Source organism: Pinus tabuliformis, chromosome 1_1, assembly GCF_031772625.1.
Source record: "Pinus tabuliformis cultivar Carrire ecotype Pingquan chromosome 1_1, CPIR1, whole genome shotgun sequence".
NCBI classification, from domain to species: domain Eukaryota; kingdom Viridiplantae; phylum Streptophyta; class Pinopsida; order Pinales; family Pinaceae; genus Pinus; species Pinus tabuliformis.
In genome coordinates, this window is record NC_142297.1 from 646,496,938 (window position 1) to 646,519,862 (window position 22,925).

Sequence of the window (22,925 nt, forward strand, 5' to 3'; positions counted from 1 at the left end):
GGACAAAGAAGAAGTTGAGGAAATAAAAGATAAACCCCAAAGCGGCCCTACCCACAGTGTGAACAGTCCCTCATTCCACTATCACTCAGTTGTCTTACCGTTGGTAATACCTTAAGCTCCTCCAGGAATTCAAGCACCACCACCCCTTGTCCAAATCGTTGTCCCAAGTTTCTTACTAAACAAGTATGCCCCCTTAAACCTGCCTCAACCTCCACATGCTATGCTATTGGACTACCTCAAGCTCCTACCCAAGTATAATGAAGAAGTTGATGTAACAACATAGAGACACATATATTTTTTGTGCCTTGCAGAGAATCAAAATATTGAACATCATGATGTAGTGTTGAGGCTTTTAGTCCAATCTTTGGATGGGGAGTTCAGGAAATGGTTTAAATCCTTGCCAAATGCTTCTATTAACACTTGGGAAGAAATGGAGAATTCCTTCTTGTAGAGATGGGGTGAGAAGAGAGACCATGGGTACATCCTCGCAAAGTTTAATGCTATCAAGAAGAAATCTGGTGAGGATATCTCAGATTTTATTAAAAGATTTAATTAGATGTACAATAATCTGCCTGCTGAAATCACACCTACACCGGCCGCTACCCGAGTGGTCTTTGCTGGGACATTTGATTCAAAATTTGGTTTTACTCTTAGAGAAAGGAAATCTCCTACCTTGGACCTGATCCAAACTGATGCCCTTGAAGTAGAGGCAAACTATACCTCCACAGGAAAGTCGAGAAGCAAAACTGACTATTTTCTTCCCTAGGGATGATCTGGATACCAAAAAAATCAAATAATTCAATAGTGTCCCATACAACATTTATGTATCTTTTAAGCCTATCACTCTTACATGAGAAGGTACCTTTGACTTGCTTGATGATAAGATCATAATCCCCTTTGACACTCAACAATTTTATCTTGAGATCCCTGACTATTTCAAGACCCATTAGGAGAGCCTCGTACTCAACTACATTGTTAGTAGCTTCAAACTAATCGGAAAGAAAATTTAAATACGTGTCTTGAAGGTGATGTAAGAACAATTCCAACCCCTTTACCCTGCTTAGAGCAAGAACCATCGAAACTCATGTGCCAGATCTATTTCTTAGGATCATCTTTATTTTCTGGTAAAGTTATAAGATCAAAAAGGACAACATAATTCCCAATGCTAGACTATTTCACAATGAGATGCTCCTGAGGATCCTTGGGAGGGGGAATCTTTTCAGGAACTTTCTCGATTTCAACAAAATCACTACATGGAAGACACAACGAAGGAGTTTGGGGTTCCTCCACTTGAGGAGGCTTGATGGTTTTTCCGATGGTTTCCTTTATCATTTGTGTTAACTCTTTAATGGGGTCATGCTCTATTCCTTCCCTTTAGACTTAATCAGGCTCTTTCGAAATAAGGAATCTCTAATTTACCCGAGGCTTTCTTATCCTTTTCTAATTCCTGAGCTTCATTCTGAGCAGCAGCTAAAGTAGCAGGTTTGGCACGTCTAATATTGTATTGAGTATCAACACCAAAGGCTTCAAGATATTGTTCTAATATTGTCTTGTCAGGTGGTTTGTAATCTTGAGTCATATCCTTTAGAAGACCATTAAATCTTTGATTGAATTCTTTAATTGTCTCATTTTCCCTTTTCTTAATAGAATTAAGCTCTTTAACCAAATATTTTCCTTCTCTTTTGTCCCCAAATTTATCTTTGAATGCATCAGTAAGGGTTCGCAAAGAATCAAAAGTATTATCTGACTTGTCCTGAAACCAATCCAATGTGACTTCTAATGAAAGGACAAACAGTGTCATTCTAACATCCTCATGATTGTATGCAATCACATGAGCATATCTTTTCAGAAAGGTGTTGAACTTCTTTATATGATCAATAGCATTGATTGCATTATTCCCCTGGAAAGTCAGAAGCTTGTTCATAACAAAATCATGTAGAAGATCATGAGGATACCCCTAGATGTTGGCAAAGTTACAAGGGCTGAAGTAACCCATGAAGTTTTGATTTATAGGATTAGAGAAAAGCAAGTGGATATCGGGGAGGGCTTCCTATCCGAGAAAGATTAAATGCTTTCTAGAATGTAATTTGTTTAACTGAGCTCTTAGAGCCTTTTTAGGATCAGGAGCAAGGTCAACCAAGTTACCAAGATTTCTTCTAGAATAGATTCTTGTAAATGGATGAATAAATGGAGTCGCCACCCAAACAGGAAACCAACTAAAATGCCCAGGTGCTAAAGGTGCAGATAGAAAAGATGAACATATTAGTGAGAGGAAAAGGATAAGGTGATGAAAAGATGAAGATATTGACACAATGGTACCAAAAAATGTGGCATTGATGGGACAAGGAATGATTAAAGATTGAAGAGATGTCGTTGAAGCGCCGAGAATAAGATATCCCTGGCAACAACGCCAAAAAAATGTTGTCACTTAGATTTTACAGGCATGGTGCGACAACGACTCAGGTCGGGGGCTATCACTCCGATCCTTGCCCACTCCATTCTAGTTGTCTTCCAATAGCAGGCTATGGGGGGTAGTCCAAAGATGGAGGTGAAGGACAAGTTGGCAACCAATGAGTCCGAGAGACACGATTGAATGTCCTAGCCACTTGGTTGATTTAGCAAGTTTTAAAGGATTCAATTAGAATATTATGAGACCAGTGCCTTATGGAGTCAACTACTTGTTTTGAATCAATTAGAGACCAAGTAACTGGATGAACAATCATTGCTTAATGAATGCATATCTATCCTAGATGAGATGCAATGCCTATGACTAAGGTGAGATGCAAGATCTTGGTTTATTTTAATTATATGCCTATTCTAGGAGTATCCTTCCTCTTAACTATTTCAAAGCTAGTCCCTAAGGTAGGTTGTGAGAAAGAGGCCAAGGGGAAGCAAGCAGAGGTTTGATTAACGATACCTCCCATTAGGTACATGTTAGTTTTTGTAGCATCAAATGTGTTCTAGCCACGAAATTTGGTGGAGAGGCTAGAATACATGAGATTTCTAAGACCCAAAAATCGTTTCTGAAAATTCCACCTAGAAGTGACTTAATTAGATTATTAACCAATTTTTTAAATGTTTCCTAAATCTAAACTTAGAGAAACTAGTTGATTAATCAATATTAATTAAGTCAAGGTGAGAACCATCTAAAAACTCACGTGGATCGATTCCAATATGATCCTAGCCACTGATTAAGTTTTAATCTTGGTCGTTGGTGCCCCAACAGTTAATTATAAGAGGAAGTTTATGGGCACTCGGAGAATACACTTGAAATCACCAGAAATTCGATTTCCTTGGCAGATCGGTTTCCAGAGTAGCAGCAGTCAGCTGCCAGAAGAGCTAGAGATCTTAGCAATGAGTGAGGGCCAGGGGCAGTGAGTTCGGAGGAAGTTTTCCAGATCCAGAGAGGCAGCAGCAAGAGGGTCAAGTTATTCCCAGTGAGGAAGCACACAGGACTGCGTAGTTGCTTCATATTGGCAATTTGATTTGCTGGAGAAAAATTCGTTCTCAAATCCAGAGGTCAGGTAGAGGTTCCAGAGTGCCGAAGAGACGGTTTCCTTAGCAAAGGCAGATATAACAACTTCATCATAGATTGTTTGAGGCTTGACATCAAAGAGACTGCGCAGAGCAGCGCAAAGCTAACGCAGAGGCTTCAGGAGGCCAATTTTTTGGAAGGCAGGTTGTGTCAGTACTGCTTCTGTCGAGATTTCTTGTGTTTATTTCGTTGTTTCCATAGCAATAAACTACTAATTTAATTACTAGTTAGAAGAAATAATACCAGTCACTGCAATAGGAATTTAGACTTGACATTTTCACAAGTGACTTTGAGATATGCAGTAGTAATGGTACTTTGCAGATTTGGAATTGTTGTTGATGTGAGTGTTATAGTAGTGTGTAGTGGATGAGGTAGCAATGGATAGACAAGTGGGCAGTAGAAATAGGCTAGAGTGGATTGTAACATTAGCAATTGAAGATAGCAATGGCAGAGGACAGAAATGGACAGAGGTCAGCAGTTGAAGCAGAGATAATAATGGACATCAGTAGTGGAGACAGGTGTAGACAACAACAATGAAAATTGTGGCAACAATAGCAGTAGTGTTGGTAGCACCGATGATAATAACAACAGTGAGCAGCAGATAGGGATAACAACAAGTATAACAAGAGCAACAACAAATGTATGGGCAGTAGCAGTGGATCAATTACAACAAGCAGTGGGAGCAGTAGTAGCAGTTGATTGTCTTATTGCAGTTGGGCCATTTTCCCTAGTACGGGAGCCCAACCTTTAGGGAGCTTTGTTTCCTTCCAACTTGTTGGATAAAGCTTAGGGAGTCTTCCACTTCCTTCTAGATTTCTATGGTAAACGATTGTATGTACATTCATACATAACAAAGCTTTTGTTAAAGTCAACTCTCTTGCACACTATCTTGATGTGATTGTCTCATGTTTTTATTGAATGCTTTGAATAATGAACTAATCAATTGAAAAGAAGGGAAATACTAATTCAACCCCCTCTCAGTATTTCCGACGCTTCTTTGTCTTGTAAGTGCTATATGATGCTATACTTTTGTTTTAATGAATTTCTAATGCATGGAATAATTCTCTTATGGTGATTAAATGTGCCCTAATTAATGCAAATTTGTTTGAAGCATTGAAAACTATTGGAAATTTTTGCATGTATTACTCATTGGACAAAGAATGAATGAATATTCCTAAGAGATTAATTGCATGTTCATCCTTGAAACTCCACAAAAGTGTCATCAAAATATTTAAATCTAGAAGTTGTTTTGTTGTTGCTTCCATCTAGGGTAGTGAAAATCCTTCCTAGGTCTCCTTGAATAGCCAGTTGCCATTTCATAGTTTATCGTGACTCCATTTTCTCCCAATAGGTAAGCACTAGGTCTAGGGCACTTGGTGATCACATTCTGCAAGATAATTTGTTCTTTCTTCACTTCTTTCTCTCTCTTTCCCTCGTCCCTTTAAGGCTAAGGAAGCCTCTCTATGGCTTGGTATAAAATTCTTTAGAGGAGTGTGTTTGAAATTCTGATTGGATGGACCTTTTCTATAGTTTCTCCTCTTGGCATCTGCAAGTTTTGAACGAATTTCAACTATGGAATCTCAAGAAAATTGATGCCCTAGCTATCACACCAAGTGGGAACCCTTGAAGTTTCCCTTCAGCTTAGGGATTTCTTGAAGGTTTGTACTTTAGTAGTATATCATTTGAAACCTTTTCTCTTCACTATCCTAACCTTGGATGAACTCTTATCCCGTCAAACATCTCAACCCTAGGTCTTGCATAGTAGTTCTTTCACGCAGTTTTTTGTGGAAAATCCTCCTAGCTTCTCCCAAAGCTCATACTTTAATTGAACCTTTCCATTGAATGAGCCACCTAGCCTCACTTCAAACCTATCCTAGGAACATATATCACAAGTGAGCAATATTGGGACTCCTCCCATCGATGAAACCTTGAGAAGAGGAGACATAGGATGTGGTGATAGTGGGCCTTTATCTCAAGGTGTTGTTGTGCCCTCTAGCTTTAGCCTATTTACTGGGCCTGCTAGTTTGTGCAGCAACAGGTCTTTTGGTTTCATTTTGCAATTTCAATACTTGCGGATGTATATGCTCATGAATGTACTTTAATTCTATATCATGGATTGTATCTTGGTCATCCTTACTAACTCTTAAAACTTAATTAGTTAAGCCTCAGATATCTTTTAGGGTCCATTCCCCCTTGGCTTCAACTAGGAGTGAGCCTCGATAGAGGATTTGCGAATTGAGTGTCAGTCTCAACTCTAGGCTTTCCCTCAAGGCCACACCAATTGGAGTTAAATATTTTCTCCACGATAATCCCAGGTGTGGATTAAGGTGGCAACATTTTTGGCGTCGTTGCTGAGGATAAATTTTTTTAAACCGAAAATACGACATTCTTGCATGATTGGATTTTATAGGTTGTTTTGTGTTCAAGAGGTGACTCCACTGAATCAAAATAGTGCAAAAGCAATCTACTAGGGGGAATCCAAGTAGCTTGCTTAGCCCCATCCTTGAGCTTGAAAGGGCTTATAGGAAGTAGTTAATCAAACTCTCTTCTAGTAGACTTCTTGATAATCTTTGATAGGAAGAAATTTCTGATATCCATTTCTTGTTTGAAGCTAACATTAAAGTAGTCATGGATATGGATGATGCATATAGACCTTTCAATTTTGCTAACATCCATGGGTGTCCTCATCCATTGCTTGACAAGGCCATAGAGAAGTAGCCTTCCTTCCAAGGAAACAATGCAATAAGTGCCAAGCCACATGTCAAAAATTTCAACCTGTGTATCCAATTGGTGTAGTGGTCAGAATTACAACCATGAAGATGTGAAGATCAAGCTATTTGTGCTATCATTGGAAGAGGATGCCATGGACTAGTTCTTGGATCAGAATGACAATAGTTTCACAACCATTGCTGGAATAATAGTTGCTTTCAACACTAAATGGGTGGATAAGAAAGATGATCACCACCTGTTAATTTTAGTTAACAATGGTATGTTCTATGCTTAGCACAATTACTTCAATGTACTTTTAGCAGCCCGATGAAAATTTCCAATTTAGTTTTCAATAGCAATCACATAAACCACAAATCAAATTGACAATAATTGTAGATAAAATATAAAATAAAATGTAGAAGACAAGCCAAGACAAGAGGACACCAGAGTTGGCGGATGTCGGGGAAAAACCCCAATGTGGAGAAAACCCTTTGATCAAATCTTCTTATTATTATATCAAATGTTCAGCAGAGAGAGAGAGTACAAAAGTCAAAATTTGACTTGCCAAATAATAGTCAAAAATGCCCTGACAAATCTACCGCCAACTGCAGTCAAATTCAGCCCTAACCAAAAAGTCAAAGATGGTCAATGCAACAACATATCTTCCTTTTTGGAGCTTTGTCATACCCAGTCAAACTCAACCTGATAAGGTGGTCAAAGTCAACCCAAAACAGTCCTGAAAACTGTGGTCAAACTTGGTCAACTCTATGGTCAACCCTAACGTCAGCCCTGTGGTCAAAGTGCCCATAAATTCTCGGTTCCTGTGCCAAACTGTACAGCCTGCCAAACACGAGATTTTCCCACAAAAATCATAGTCAAAGTGCTCGGTCAATGCTGGCCAAACTCCTGCAACAGTCCTGAAATTCGGCCCTACAATTTGCCCAGAAAATTCATCCTTCTACCACACGTGTGAGACAGAGAAGATCTGCCCAATCGTTGTATGAACCAATGAGAGAAGGAAAGAGAAGAAATGCATGTGATGATGATGCCAAATGAGGTGAGAGGGCACTTGTATTTATACAAGTCGTTGAGGGTGAAGAGTCACATCCATTGGGCTTCGTGAGCCTACATGATGATGTGGTCGACCTGAACAATTTGCACATGTGTGGGCATAAATTCAAAAACACATTTCTGCTTGTCCAAATTGGATGATCTTTATATTAATTTTGGTCCTCTTGAAAAGAGGAATTTAATGCAATCATCATCTCCGTCAAATGAGTTGTCCCAAGGTGGAATTTGGCCCTAGTTGCCAAGTTTAACACCACCTTTTGGTTGCATTGAACGGAATCAACAAGAATATAAATGAAATAATGGAAAAGTTCAATAAAAAGTTCAATGACATAGTCAAATGTCTACCCCAAGATATCAAAACCCCAGAGAAGAATGTTATCATCTCTTGTATTGAGGCTTTTAACACTGATTATCAATATGAGTTGTGCGATAAGGAGACATCCAGTCTAAGGGAATCTCAAAGCGCAACTAAAAGGGCTTCAGGGAAATCAGACATTCTAGGATTCACAAGAAGAAACCCTTCAAGGAACAAAGTTGAGGCTAAGGAAGTTGAACATGATCCTATCAAAGAGCTAACTCAATTAATCAAGGCTATTGAAATAAACCATTATTGATTTTAGGTATGTTTATGCTTAGATCAATTTATTTCAATTTTCATAGTTAGCTCAATATATTTTCCAGATTAGTAATCACATCAGCATTAAAGTAAAATTGCAGATAGAACATAAACATAGATCGCAAAAGACAAGCCAAGAAAGAGGACACAAGATGTGGCACTAGCCAGGGGCAAACCCCAATGTGGAGAAGCCCTTGATCAATTCTTCTTATATGTTCTTCAATAGTTCAACAGAGAGAGAGAGAGTACATTTACAACAAAAGTCAATGCTTTGACTTATCTTATTTAAGAGCATAGATCATCTCTAAGACGATGATACATAAGGTAGCTCAACTCAGTTGAAGACATGCTGCTTCAACTGATTCTCCCAGGTGACTCCATCACCCATCATAGTGTTGCACCTCGTCATCATGCTGCAACTCACTGTGTTGCATCATGCTGCACTCATCATCACTATGCTAGACCTCATTACTTTGTTGCACACATCATACTGTTGCACCATGATTGCTTGCAGTCCCATGCAAGCACCATTTCCTTGCTATCCTATGATCTATCTACCATGCTCCACCATGATTGCATTTGTTGTTGTCCCACTGTTTAGCATTGTTGTGCCATGTCATAGCTTGTTGTCCCAACTTCAACCAAGTACCAAGCCCCAACAAGCACCATGTCCTGCTGTACCATTGACCATGCTACTATCCCTTGCAGCACCATGATGTTGTCCCATTGTTTAGCATTTCTACTGTTGTCCCATGTGCTTTGGCTGCCACATGTCATTGTTGCTCCTATGATTGCTTGTTGTCCCATTTGTGTTTGCAGCACCGTGCTTGCTGGAGTCCCATTGTAACCTATAGCAACCCAACAATCATGCCCGAAAACATACCTTGAACAACCTTAATGAACTGCGGCCTAGTCAAGGTAGATGGTTGCCTCCTCATGTTGTTGTTCTGAGCATATGGCAGCCCCTAACACTTACGCGCTAGCCTATTTTGGAGTGGCTAGGCCTGTGGCTTACCACAGACCTCTACTGCACACTAACAGCCTTCCGAAACAGTCTTACCTTACCTTTTGCTACCCTCAAACAATCTGTAATTCTCCTTTCCAAAATCAGCCTCCCTGCAAGTATGAATAGACCTCATTTAGAATAGCATATTGCAGTGAATGACTGCGTCTATGGTATTCTAGGAAAGCAGCATTAGGCCTGCGTTTAGGCCTCTCCATACAGTGTTATGTTCCTCCTTTACTCAGCCTAGGAGCTTTCCCTCTCGGCCCTAGAACCTTGGCCCTCCATCCATCAATTCAGTCACTTGAAGTGGTCTGCGGCTAAGGCACCATGGACCTATGGCTAGGGCATCATGTAACCCTCCTTGACTGCAACTAGGTATCCTTTTAGAACTGCGGATAGGGGAGCTTGTTTAGCCTCCTTCATAGCTGCGTTAACACTCCTTCCATGACTTTGTTAATGGTAATGACATCTTCTTTAGGTCAACGTATAGGTCCCTTCCTTAACTATGGTTTGATCTCCATTAGGGCAGCATAGATTAGCCTCCTTCCCTCCTGCGTTTAGGGCTTCCTCTCCTAGATTTCTCTTCCACTAAAACCCAAAGCGAGTGGAGAGAAATCAAGAGTGAAGTGTGTATGAAATGACTCTTAAGTCATCTCCTTTTATACTAAAACGTTGAGCACATGTGGGGGTTATTTGGTTGCTGGTCGACCTTGATGAATTGTCTTATAACACAAATAAATTTATAACTCCATGAATACTTATTGGAATTGGATGATCTTTAGATCAATCCTACACCTCTCGATGAGAGGAGTCCAGGAAAAATATCAGCTGCCATAAATAAGATGACCCACTTGGAGTTTGGCCCTAGTTGCCAATTTTAACAATCATGCCAACCAAATGAATGCCTACAAAACAAGTTGGTGGCTATGGATAGGTATCAAACAATAAAATCTCCTCCTAAACAAAATGATAGGCGGAAAAAGAAGGGCCCATCACAACATCAAAGACCACCCAACCCATTAGAATCAACCAACATGGTGGATCAAGCTCCTCCTTATTGTAGACCTTGTGATGCATTCCACGAGGAGTTCACTTGCTCCATTGTTAGAAGGATCATTAAAAGTGGCATTGTTGGAGGAGATTGAACTAGAACTAGTTAGAAAATTAACATGTTCACCATTGCCATGGAGGATTGGATGGAGACCATTGAAAGAAGCAAAACGTTAAAACCATGGAAAAAATTCAAGGTGTTGATAATGTGTTTGATTCTTGTGGGGTTCATAGCATGATTTGTACCAATGATAATGTCACCAAACTTTTTGGGGAAAATTCCTCATCTTAACAGGTCATTCCATGGCAAAAAATAAAAGGGTAACTTACCAGAGACGGAATGATCAGAAACAAAGCACTCCTAGAATTTTCTCTCCTCCACTTCTAATTTGGACTTTGACTTAGGTGGTTGGATTAACAATGTAAAGTTTTTAGTTCTAGTATCATAACTTTTGAAGGTACCATCTCAAAGATCAAAGCTATTAGAAGCTATTAAAGTGTCTCAAGGAGAAGTTAGTGCAAAAGTGCCTAGGGATGCACATGAAGACACTCAAATAACACTGCAAAATATGGATAGTTATGTGGAAAATCAACATCATCAACCCTTTTTCATTACCTTATTGGTAAATGGCCATCTTGTGCACAATTGTATGTTGGATTTAGGGACCTCTTCAAACATTATAACCAAAAAGGTCACGAATCAACTAAATCGAAGGATATTTAGGACTTACCACAACATTTGTGTAATGGACTCCAAAAGGATTGAAGTATGTGGTTTAGTTAAGGATCTCCAAGTCCAATTGGCAAGATATGCTGATATTATGATCACTGTGGATATTGTGGTGACTGATGTACCTGATGCATGGGGGATGCTTTTATCAAGGAAGTGGGCAACTGATTTGGGTGGTAACCTGCAAATGGACGTGACATATGCCACCAATCCCAACATTGATGGCATCATGGTTAGGTTGGACAAAGAATTGGAAAGAAAATTTCATGTTGAAAACCCAAAGGAACAAAACAATGAGAGCATTTGTGGCTCATACATTTATGGATCATTTGTGGAAGCAAATTGAGAAAATTCAGAAGCGCTTGATTACAAACAAGTTCAAAATTAAAATTCTAGTTCCTTATGATATCGTTCTAAGTGAAATGGGGGTTTTCCTATTGAAGCAATCACTATGGTGCAAATCATAAGATAATTAAAAACAATCAAGCAAATGGAAGAGGGCAGATGGCCTAAGGTTGTCTTCAATGACATATTTTACAAAAGAAAGAAGACTTGGATGCAGCAAAATAACAAATGGTTTAGTAAATGGGGTATTTACTTGAACATGTGTCCCACAAATAGTAACAAGATAAATGCTTTTGTTATGGAAAATTTTCACTCAGGATAAAGAGTTAGGGAGAAAGTGAAAGTACTATATTGAAGAATTTAATCCCACCCGTAATCATCATCGAAAAGCGTACATAGGGGGCAATATTTCTTGGAGGGCCAAAATTGTTATTGCTCAGCTAAGGACTATTTCTCATCAACTTCGTTGTGAAACAAGGTGCTGGAAAAGACCAAAAGACTCTTGGGAAGAAAAAGCGTTTATTTTTTGCACATGGAAAAGTGGAAACTGAAAAGCATTTCATTTTAGAATGTGAGGCCTTCAAAGACAACAGAGATAGTTATGTAAATATCCTAACAACTAGCTCTTGGGATAATTTATTCAACAAGGGGATTGCTGAGAAGTTGGGAGCATTCATTGAGAGGTTGCACAAGAAAAGGGTTGAATACAAAAATCAGATGGCAAAGCAGCCTATCCCATAGGTTATATTTAGCCTCGTGGACATTAAAAAAAAATCTTTCTTTCCTTCTTAGTATTACAAGCCAAGAAGTTATGCAGTTTTGGCAAACTTTCCAACACCTATGACAGAGCAGATCAAGAGTAAAGAGGTTGGGAATTTCGCGGGACACCTTGGTACATTAAGTCTTTTATCAACACATTTTGAATCAAGCAAGGCAAACGGATCAAAAATGGTTTTGGCATCACATCAATTTACACAAAATAAGACAAAAAGGCAGAAAATAAAAAAAAGAAAAAAGTTAATGCTAGATCATTGATATTGAACACAGTTGATCATTAGTAGATCGGCACTCATAAAAGAAGAAGGAAAAAGTAGAATAAATTTGATGGCCACAAATAAGTCTACCCTATTAGGTGCTTCCAGCCCCTAAAGGGAGGTGACATTTCCAAAGTCAATCGTTCATAGCTATTAGTGACAATAGGTGGCAATGGAGGGGGAAATACTTTATGACCAAGTGCCATGGCCATGGGATCAACTAATGGAGGTCTACATCATGAGTGTATAGATGTAATGGAGGGAGAAATCATGGAAGCATGAGTTACCCCTTTCCTCGACCTACTTTTTCCACCCCTCTAGTGCACCTTTTACTTCTTTTTGATAATGATTTTATATGGATCATATTTCAAAGGTCCAAGCTTCTTTTCTATTAGATATCATTTATTTACCCCTTTAAGATATGTCAGTTTCTTGCTCATTGGGGTTGGGACATGCAAGGGTTCCTTATGATGAGATGGAGCATCTAGTGCTCAGGAATCAGGTGATGGCTAATGAGGAGGGTGGAGCTCATGCTAGGATTTTGCCCCTGTGATAATTATGTCCTGGCCATCTTTTCCATTTTAAATTTTCTTTTTCTTTTATTGTGTCCATCTCATGCTTTTATCTTTCTTGCAACTACATCTACCTCCAGGGAAAAATTTGTTAAAATTGGAAACTAGGGCCAAACTCCATGTGGGTCATCTTATTTATGCCAGCTGATATTTTTCTTGGATCCCTCTCATCAAGAGGTGTAGGATTGATCTAAAGATCATCCGATTCCGATAAGTATTCATGGAAATATGAATTTAATTGTGTTATAAGACATCTCGTCAAGGTCGACCAGCAACCAAATTGCCCCCACTTGTGTTCAACGTTTTAGTATAAATAGAGATGGCCTTCAAGTCATTTTGACACACTCACACTCTTGTGATCTCTCTCTTCATTCTGTTTTGGGTTTTGATGAAGGAGAGATCTAGAGGGAGTGCCCTAGGCTAAATGTTGCCCTAATGAAGAAGCCCTAATGCAGTCAATGAAGAAGCCTTAACACAGTCATGGAGGAGACTTCTATAGCGTAGCAAGGAAGAGTTCTAACTGCCCTAAACGCAGGTCCAGAAGAGACCCTATGCAGCTGTCCTTAAAAGCCCTAAACGCTGTCCTAGGAAAAGACATCTAACCGCAGAGAAAGGAGGGTCATGTTGTGCCCTAGCCACAGAGAATAGAAAGACTAATGCAGCATTATAGACGCAGATGAATGATGTATAAAGGAGGCCTCAACGTGCCCTAGCCGTAGCCAAGGATGAGGCCTAATTATACGTGGAAGACAGGCCCTAAACCGCAGTTCAGTTTGTGCCCTAGTCAATGTCCAGGGGTGCCCTAACTGCAGGCCTTATGCCGCAGCAATAAGGACTGTTTTAGGACATTTGGAAGAGTGTTGGGCTGCCGCAGTCAATAAGAGACTCGATATAGCAAGCCGCAGCAAACAGAGGAAGGTCAAAGTTGTTGATGAGGGATAGACTGCCCAGAAAATGCAGTATAGGGTCTCCTCCTCTCTTAGACGGGCAGTCGCAGTAAAGGAGGGCACTTCTAGGCAGATTGAAAAGTGTTAGGAAGTACCCTAATCAGTCCAAGATTGCTGCAATCAAAGGACCCTAGAACTGTGAGCTGAAGGAAGTGTTAGGGGTTGCCATATGCCCAGAACAGCAGTGTTTTGGGCATGACTGTTAGGTACAGCAGTGCAACAGTACAACTAGGACAGCTAGGTAATGGTACATACATATTTGGAGCAGCGTAAGTATGTTGGGACAGCAGCAATATTGGGTTGCTTGAGATAACAAGCTGTGATGGGACAGCAGTACTAGCAGCTAGGTACAGCAACTATGTTGGACAGCAGTACTAGCAGCTAGGTACAGCAACTATGTTGGGACAGCAATGGTAGAGTGCAGCAATGTTCAATGGGACTGTAAGATGTTGGGGCAGCAACTATGATAGGACAGCCCTATGACATAGGACAGTAGACATTGTGCAGCAGCAGAAAAGTAGGACATCTGTGATATGACCTGGCAGAAAAGTAGGACAGCAACTGTGACATGCCAGCAGCAAGCATGGACAGCACTATGTTGGGGCAGCAATGGTACAGTGCAGCAATGTTCAATGGAACAGTTGTAAGATGTTGAGACAGCAATATGATGAGACAGAACAATGATGGGACAGCAATGACATTGTGCAGCAGTGGCACAATGGGACAGCAAGCATAATTCAACAAAGGCATATGGGACAACAATGCAGCATAAGGTGCAGCAGTCATGAGGTCCAGCATTGTAATGATGGATGCAGCATGGTGAGATGCAGCATGATGACGAGATGCAGCACAATGATAGGTGAAAGAGTCACCTTTGGAGAATCAGTTGAAGTAGCATGTCTTCAACTGATCTCATGTATCATCTTTTTAGAGAAGATCTATTCTCTTATCTAGATAAGTCAAAGTGTTGACTTCTGTTGTAAACGTACTCTCTCTCTCTCTGCTGAACTATTAAAGAACATATAAGAAGAATTGATCAAGGGTTTCCCCACATTGGGGTTTGTCCCTGGCTAGCGCCACATCTTGTATACTCTGTCTTGGCTTGTCTTCTGCGATTTATGTTTATGTTCTATCTGCAATTTAGTTTAATGCTGATGTGATTGCTAATCTGGAAAAGATATTAAGCTAACTATGAAAATTGAAATAAATTGCTCTAAGCATAGAACATACCTAAAATTAACAAAATTTTCCAGACCTACTTAAGGATGTGGATGTATGAGTGCCAAATTCCAATAAGCCAATGATAGATAACCTAAAAGATAGAAAAAATTTCTAGACCTACTTTAGGATGTTGATGTATGAGTGCCAAATTCCAATGAGCCAAAGACAGATAACCTAAAGGATGGATGTAGTATCAAGGGAATGATGGAAGATGTTAAGTATGGAATGGTTATGGACATGCTAGTTCAATCCAAGTTTCGCAAGTAGTGCCCCTCTCCTATAACCCTAAGACCTTAGAGGAGGTCCACTAGGCTAGGGCTAAAGACTGAACCCCCCTGGTAAGGTGAGAGAACAAGTTTACAGTGAATATCGGTCAATCATCCAGATCACCCTTTTATCCATGTTAGAATGCCCATAACTTTAACTATAAACACTTGAATGCAAAATGGTTAAAGTAGCTACTGATTGGTAGCCCATATTCATTCAAGAGGAATATTGGATGGTGAGAGAAGTGTATGACCCGTGCAAATGGTGGAGGAATGTAGCATATCATCATCACTGAGCAATGTGTAGGGCTGTCGGCTGGTTGGCTATCCAAGATAGGGGAAAAGTTTTCTTCTATAGGATTACCCATTTTGGTGGATAGGCCCATTTATTAACCTCAAAATTCCCCTAATGCCCACCCCCCACATTATATTCTCATAAATGACATGTTGTCCTCCGAATGAGTATATTGTTATGACAGCTTTGAGCCCTATTGTTGACCTAGCCTTGCACCACAAAGAATCTACGTAGCTACAATCCTCGGAATGAGGGAAAATGTCTAAGGATTTTCCCCGAGCTATGTTACCTAGAAGAAAAAAAGTTGTGGTGTTTTGGAGCTTAGTACGGATACTTGTGTAACAATGCTAACCAAAAGTACTATATTATTATATGAAGATTGTGTGACACAAAACCTGCACCGGTATCATATAAGGTTGCATGTGATCAACAAGCACCTAGTGCATTGTTAGTCCCTTCACCTAGAAATGTATACAACTCTGATAGTTTTGCAGAACCCCGGATTTCTTCATATTTCTTGTATTACAAAATATGTTGTTATGTTTACAGTTTTAGTAATAACAAATTTTAACATCTTGATTATAGAGATAGGAAACCATATCTGCATGACGATATGTCAATTTCTTTGTCATAAAAGCTAAAGTAACACTTCATAATAAGGAAACTGATTTATTTGCTATTTAGACTTACTGAGAAGTCCAATCCTCTGTCCACATCTTAGGCTTGTTGTTTGAGTTGGGGCCAACAAATGTATCTCCACAATACATACCATTACAAGTGTTGATCTGAAAAACAAAGTGCCATATTAATGCCTGTAACAGCAACTTTAAATTATTCAATGGGATGTTACAAATACTACAAAGTACTTGGTATTAAAATTTGCTCTAATGGAAGAAAAAAAAAAAGTAGAATGAGAACAAGTAATTCAAAATGTGGAATTTAATGATTGCATTTAGATTCAAAAAGAGTAAAATATATAGCTACATTTATATTGCATTATATACACAAACCCACACATATACACACACTAATATGGACTCTTACCAAATAATCAATATTGCATATCACTTGTGTAAGTTTGTTTGTCCATTATCGTGTTAACCCTTATCTCATGGGCATATAGGACCCATTTCTATGGCATAAGATCTACATGACCACCAGGATAATGTCATGCAAGCCCACATGGATCATATCATCTAGGCCCAAAAGATGAGTCCATAAGAAGGGAAGGCACAGTTGGAGATACGTCAATAGAGACACATATAATCAATGTTTTATGTGTACATGAACTTTTGAAAATACAAACTTAACATGATAAAATACTTGGTTCTTATGAGTAATTAGATATTCAAAGTTGTTTATAGTATATACATCATTGCGGCACTATTTGTAGCTTGGAGACCTATCAAGAACACACCTTGTGGGCCTTTTAGCCTCTAGACCATGGCTCATACATGCCCAAGTGCTTATGCCATTCAAGCCAAAATTATAAATATCCATCGGATGCATGTCCATATAGACGCATGAACCAACATGGATACTTTTCTTTATGGCTAATAAAATCCCCATGGATTATATTACTGTAACAAACATTTTACATGCACAAATTAATATCAATTCGCTCTATTTTTTGTTTGATTTTCAGTTCTTGACCACTTTAGAATCATATTTGAGACTTGATATATATTGTTGACCCATCATTTGTTAATTGAAGTTAGAGATGGAAGTATGAACTCGCTCTATTTTTTGTTTGATTTTTTAGTTCTTGACCACTTCAGAATCATATTTGAGACTTGATATATATTGTTGACCCATCATTTGTTAATTGAAGTTAGAGATGGAAGGATTATGCTAAATTTAGCAGTGCAATATATTTGGCAGAAGAACCCGCATGCGAAGCTAAGGCGCAGTCTTACTTTCTCTTATTGTTGACTTGGGAAATTTCTCTAATTTTCCTATAGTCAAAACTAGTAAATCGAAATGACCATGCATGGAGATTTTATCTCAGTTCGACTTCAATTCAATGAGGCAGTTTGACTCAAGTTCAAAAGGCCAGTTCACTTGAGTTCTAGATGTCAGTTAGACTTGAGTTTAGTGAGGCAGTTCGACTTGGGTTCAAGGAGCCAATTCACTTGAGTTGAAGAGCAGTTTGATCCTATAAAGAGAAGAGCGCAGACTTGGTGAATCATATGATTATGCACTAGTGAGAATTTGTGTTTTGAGCTCAGGAAAATAGTTCCAAATCAGCGCATGAGGTCAGGGAGAGCGCATCACTTAAGGAGGCCGAGATAGCTTGCGCAAGGAGGCAATTCAACCTGTACAGTTAATACATCAGGTTTTACCAGATCAATAAAACACACAAATTAGCAGGTTTTAACCAGTTGGGGTTGTTTCCCACAAAAATTGGGTACTCCTAGGAGAGTTTTTTCTCCTATTCATCTTCTTCCAGCGGGCAGCCAACAGCACCTGAGAGCCAACTCATAACAAATGTGTTGTGCCACTTTATCTATGCTCACTACATTACTTGTATGTTTCCTCGCCCATCTGTCAAGAGCATATATTAGAAGGTGGGCAATCCGACCCAAAAAGTACTTTTGTCATTGTGCAGTCAGGTGCTTATGCTTGTTTTTCATTTGGGCATCTTGGGCATGGATTATTAGGTAACTTGGAAGAAGGAAGGGCTTTGACCATGGTTTTGTTCCCTCACCTTAAATGGGGGGTTAATCTTCAATCCTAGTCACATGGGATCTCCCCTACTAGCCCATGGCTTTAGGAAGGGCACTACTTGGGAAACCTCGATCTTGGTAGCATGGTCTCATTTTCTTGTTACATATTTTTCACTCCCCTCCACACATTACAAGCTCAATTTCATCATTTTCCTTCTCTGGATCCACATTACCATTAGGTCTACAAGGCACTGGCACACCCCCTCCCCTTGTCCACATATCTGGGTCGGGACTGGAAACATTTCTTTAGGAGGTTGATTTACATTGGTATCTAGGGGCCTACCCCTATAGGATGATTTTTGGAGCCCTCTTCCTTCAGTTTGGCACCAAGAGAGTTCAATGCATGCCTCCAAGAGGCCCACGCAATGATGATGTCATCATTTCGGTTATCTTTATGATTTCACATTGGCTATGTGGTTTGCTTGTAACCACGATTATTTTTTTCCTTCCATTTCACAACTAAGAGGGGATTTAAGCCAATATTAGACTTGATTGGACATGTATCAATATGAGAGACCTTATTTAGTCTCTCATCATCATCACACGTGGAATTCGATATATTAGAATATTTTTGCACTTGTTCCCTCTTGGCTATTGGAGATCTATTGGATGCATTTTGATTTTTGGAAGCTATTTTTTATTGTCATTGGAGCCACTTTTTTGCATAATGGATGGATATACTACATTTTGTCTTGTAAGTGTTTATTGTTGAATATTTTTTATTTGGAAATTGTCTAATGCATGGAATTGTTGCTTCTAGGTTATGTTATTTTGTGCCCTGATTGTTGAAAATTAATCTTGAAAGGCTATCTAGTTGAGTATTGCATATGTTATTCATTGTACAACATGTAATGGATGTTCCTAGAGGAGGAAATATTTAAACTCCCCATCAAACTCTATTTTCTTTTGAAGTGGGTAAATGTTGAAAGTTGATACCTAGGGAATCAATTTTTAGCCTTCTTAGAAAGAATTTAGCTTATCTATTTCATCCTAGACTCCATATACCTAAAGGAAAAGGCACTAGTCCAAGTCATTGGTGATCAATCCTAAATATTCTCTATAATTTTCTCCCTTAAAATCAATCCCTTTAAGGCTAGGGTGAAAATCTAGGGCTTGCAGTGAAATTTTAGGGAGGCTTTTTGGAGATTTGAGAGCCTAAACATCACGCTTAGGTTCTAGGCTACCTATTCTCCAAGTTTAGTGGGTGTTGGACACCTAATCCTCAATGGGTTAGTGTGGAAACCGAATGGACAAAAGGAGTCCAAGAGACCTTGGGATGTGAAACCCAACGGTCACCACATGTACTATAAATGTATATCTCTTGTTAATAAAAATATAATTGCATGTTTATCTTTCATATCTCTCTTGCTTTCCATGTGTGTTTAACATGGTATCAAAGCCATGATGTGTGGCCTGTGTAGTTTTCTTCCTCAAGGTTTATCCTTCAGTTAAAAATGAGATGTTGTTATTCCTTAAGCAATCGGTCTGAGCTGCCTTGAATAGTGCTGGCCTAGTCTTCATTACCTATAACGCTCCATTAATTCAGCCTGCCTGTTTTCTGAATACAATAATCACTCTCTGACTGTCATAAACATTTAAAAAAAGAGCGTCATTACACCTGCGCCTCTACTGCCTGACAATTCACCTGATTATTCTCACCTGCGTTACTGAATGTGTTTGAATAGCCATTAAACTTGAACACTGTGGCACGTTGTATCGGAGCACAGGTCCCAGGCTCCTTTTTTGGCGTGACTTGTAACTCCTCTGTCCCGTACTCTGCCATAACGCATCTGTCTGCTATCGTGCATCCGTTGGTTAACGCCTGACATGGTTAAAAGCCTGACATGGTGAACGTTTGAGATTCTTCAAACTGAGGCTGCGTGAATGGTGGAAGGAGCCATTTCATTTTTCTGAAAAAAAAGACAGTAAAACTTTCAGGCGTTGATGGTATGGAGTCGTTATGGTCTGCGGATGCTGAATGAGCAACTACAGTTGTGGTTATTGCTCGAGAAACAAGACTGTGGTTTTTCGGCGGTTAAATCAGCCTTGGGGTGCATCATTGCTGGTAAGTTTATGGACGTTCTAAGCAAGACTTTCCAAGATTTCATTAAAAGTGAAATTTCATGACAAAGGGCAGAGTCTAAGCAATTTCGAATCTCAAAAATAAGGAAATCGAAGTATTCCTGTTTCGAGTCTCGTAATTGAACAAATCACGGAGTTTTGCTGTTGGGAGTGCTTTTATTTTGATGATTTGAAGCTTTTGCCGAGTGTATTTGGATGTCTTCGAGTTGGACTACGATTATTTTGAGGTCTGAGTTCATTTTGATGCTGAGAGAATTAGTCAGTAAGGGGACTTTGAATTCCCGAAGTTTAAATTTCCAGTGTTGTGATGCTTAAAGATTGGAGCGAGAGGGACATTGTGTATCGTACGATATTTGTAGTACAACGCAAGGGTTTTGAGAGTTTGACGTTCGGAGTGCTTATATCTTTGGTGGTCTAGAGGTGGAAAGACTCGAGAGACTGTTATTTTCAGGTTGTCCAGTGGGTAAATTGCATATTTTCACGTTGAAAAGCTTCGAGAAGAGAAAAGGAGAGTATCTTTCAAGCTCCAGAGCCAAGTCTCTGTTTTATTTTTTCTTTGAGCGCTTGACAGGGTTAATGGGCAGGGCTCCGGGGATTCAAAGCTCCCGATTCCATAACGCCGCTGTTTTCAAGCTCGATTGAAAGATTTAAAAAGTTGACAAGTGAAGCTAATATCCTGCGCATTTGATGCTTTCCAGTTCCATACAACGGCAAACGTAAGAGATCTGTAGTTAAGAGGAGTGTGCTTAGAGGTTTTGAAAGAGTAAATTTATGCGGCATAGCAATATACTGCACAAGACTGCTTACAACCAGATCAATCAAGTTATGATCATTAATTAGCTACTGTAGGCGCATCTGTCGAGAAACCTGACCCTTGTAAAACGGTTTCTCATTATTGAGCCATATAATGTCTCGCAAAAGCCTCATAATATTTTGGACCTGGGATCGCAACGTGTGATGGAGAATGTTATTTCTCTCCAACCACTCTATAGTTGTACAAAGTTACAAACAGATTTACCATTATCCCTGGAAGCAACAAAACGAGCATTTTCTAGAAGTTTGTTGATCTCTCGTACCGCACTGAGTTGTTTGTTAAATGACTGAAATCCCAGCATTCGTTCAACCATTCTTCTCTAAGCACTGATTGCACCTTCCCTTATAGCAATGCTCTGTTGAACAGTGGACCAAACCATACAAACTCAGGACTCCTTGTGGTTTTCTCTCAGTTATTCCGGTTGGGTTCCTTGTTTACCACTGATTGCACCTTCCCTTATAGCATTGCTGCTTGCCATTACTAGAAGGTGCCACTTTGCATTATTTTTCAAAATAACCAGCATCTCCATCTTTGTCATGTCCATTGGTATTTCGAAGATTTCCATCCTCATCCATTCCATCAAAGAACTGAGACATTTCTATTAATGTGGTCTGAGCTGTTAAAAGGGCACCCTCATCAATTGGAGGATTAATTGGAACGACAGAGTTCAATGTTCATAAGCATTGGGGGTTGTCTATATTCTTTAAAGTTGCGGTTATTTGGCATTGTGTGAGATATTTGTGCAACATTGTCATTAAATGGAGAAAATTGATGATGCATTACAGTTATTAAATAGTCTAATCTTTTCCACTGTTGATGGGACAGTCAAAATCAGTCAGGATTTTCTCTCAGAAATTCAGACATGTCTACAAAATGCACAGGAAAAGATTGATTTTTTGCAGATTGAATCACAGCTACAGCAAGAAGAGCTACATCAAAATAGACATCATTCTGAACCTTTTTTTGTTCAGAAAATTGAGACTGCAACCCATCAACAACAAGTCAATAATGTTACTGTTCATTCAAATAAAGCAGCAATTGTACATGCAGATGCAGAAACTCAGTCTGCACTTCGAAAGCCCATCATCAGACCTTGGGAACAACTTGTCCACAACAAGCACAAAATTGGTCTTGGATATGACAAGGACTTGTCCTTTCATATTCCAGACTATGCCAAGCCCATTCAGTTTCAGAGTGTTGGATTCATTCATGACAGTTCAGCTTCAGCTGTTCCAGACTTTGCCCCTCTTCCACATCAACAACAACAACAACAACAACAGATCGTGAAATGCCAACACTGTGACCGAGTTGGCCATTTGAAAGATCATTGTTTTGATCTTCATCCATGTAAGCACTGTCATAAAACCAGTCATTCTTCACACAGATGCTTCAGAAATAAACGTCCTGCAAGAACAAAGATTCATCTTGGATGGATCGCTTCTTGGCAATGGGCATCAGCAGCCAAGAAGATATTCCAAACACATGTCAGAACTTGTTCCAGAGTATTGAATAGTCTTGCAGTTGAGTTTTCTCCATCTTCTCACCTTGTATCTGACAGGGGGGGAAATGATGATCATCTACAAGCTTCAAAGTCACATCAAGCGAGCCTGAGCCACAACCTGCCACACCAGTTTCAGAGTTGTAGCCAGATACAAATATGCCCATGAACATGCCTTCAGTTGGCAATCTGGGACACTTCCTCTAGCAGAAGACTTCAGCTTCTTGCCAGTTTCGGAAGCATTCCACGAACAAAATTGAGAACACTTCCTCTAGCAGAAGACACCAGCTTCTTGCCAATTTTGGAAGAGTTCCAGGTGTTGTCGTGCAGATTGACACGACAACGCTCAGACCGGGGGCTGTCACCCTGATCCCCGATCCCTCCGTTTAAGCCTGTCTCCTGCGGCTA

General features: G+C 39.6%; 1 protein-coding gene across 1 annotated transcript in view; it reads right to left on the reverse strand.

Moving 5' to 3' along the window:
* LOC149215030 (beta-galactosidase 6-like) overlaps positions 1–22,925 on the reverse strand; it is a 156,977-nt gene that overhangs the window by 31,424 nt on the left and 102,628 nt on the right. Inside the window, exon 7 of the mRNA XM_089389600.1 lies at positions 16,088–16,182. Coding sequence (XP_089245726.1) covers positions 16,088–16,182 — 95 coding nt within the window. The remainder of the gene's footprint in view (positions 1–16,087; positions 16,183–22,925) is intronic.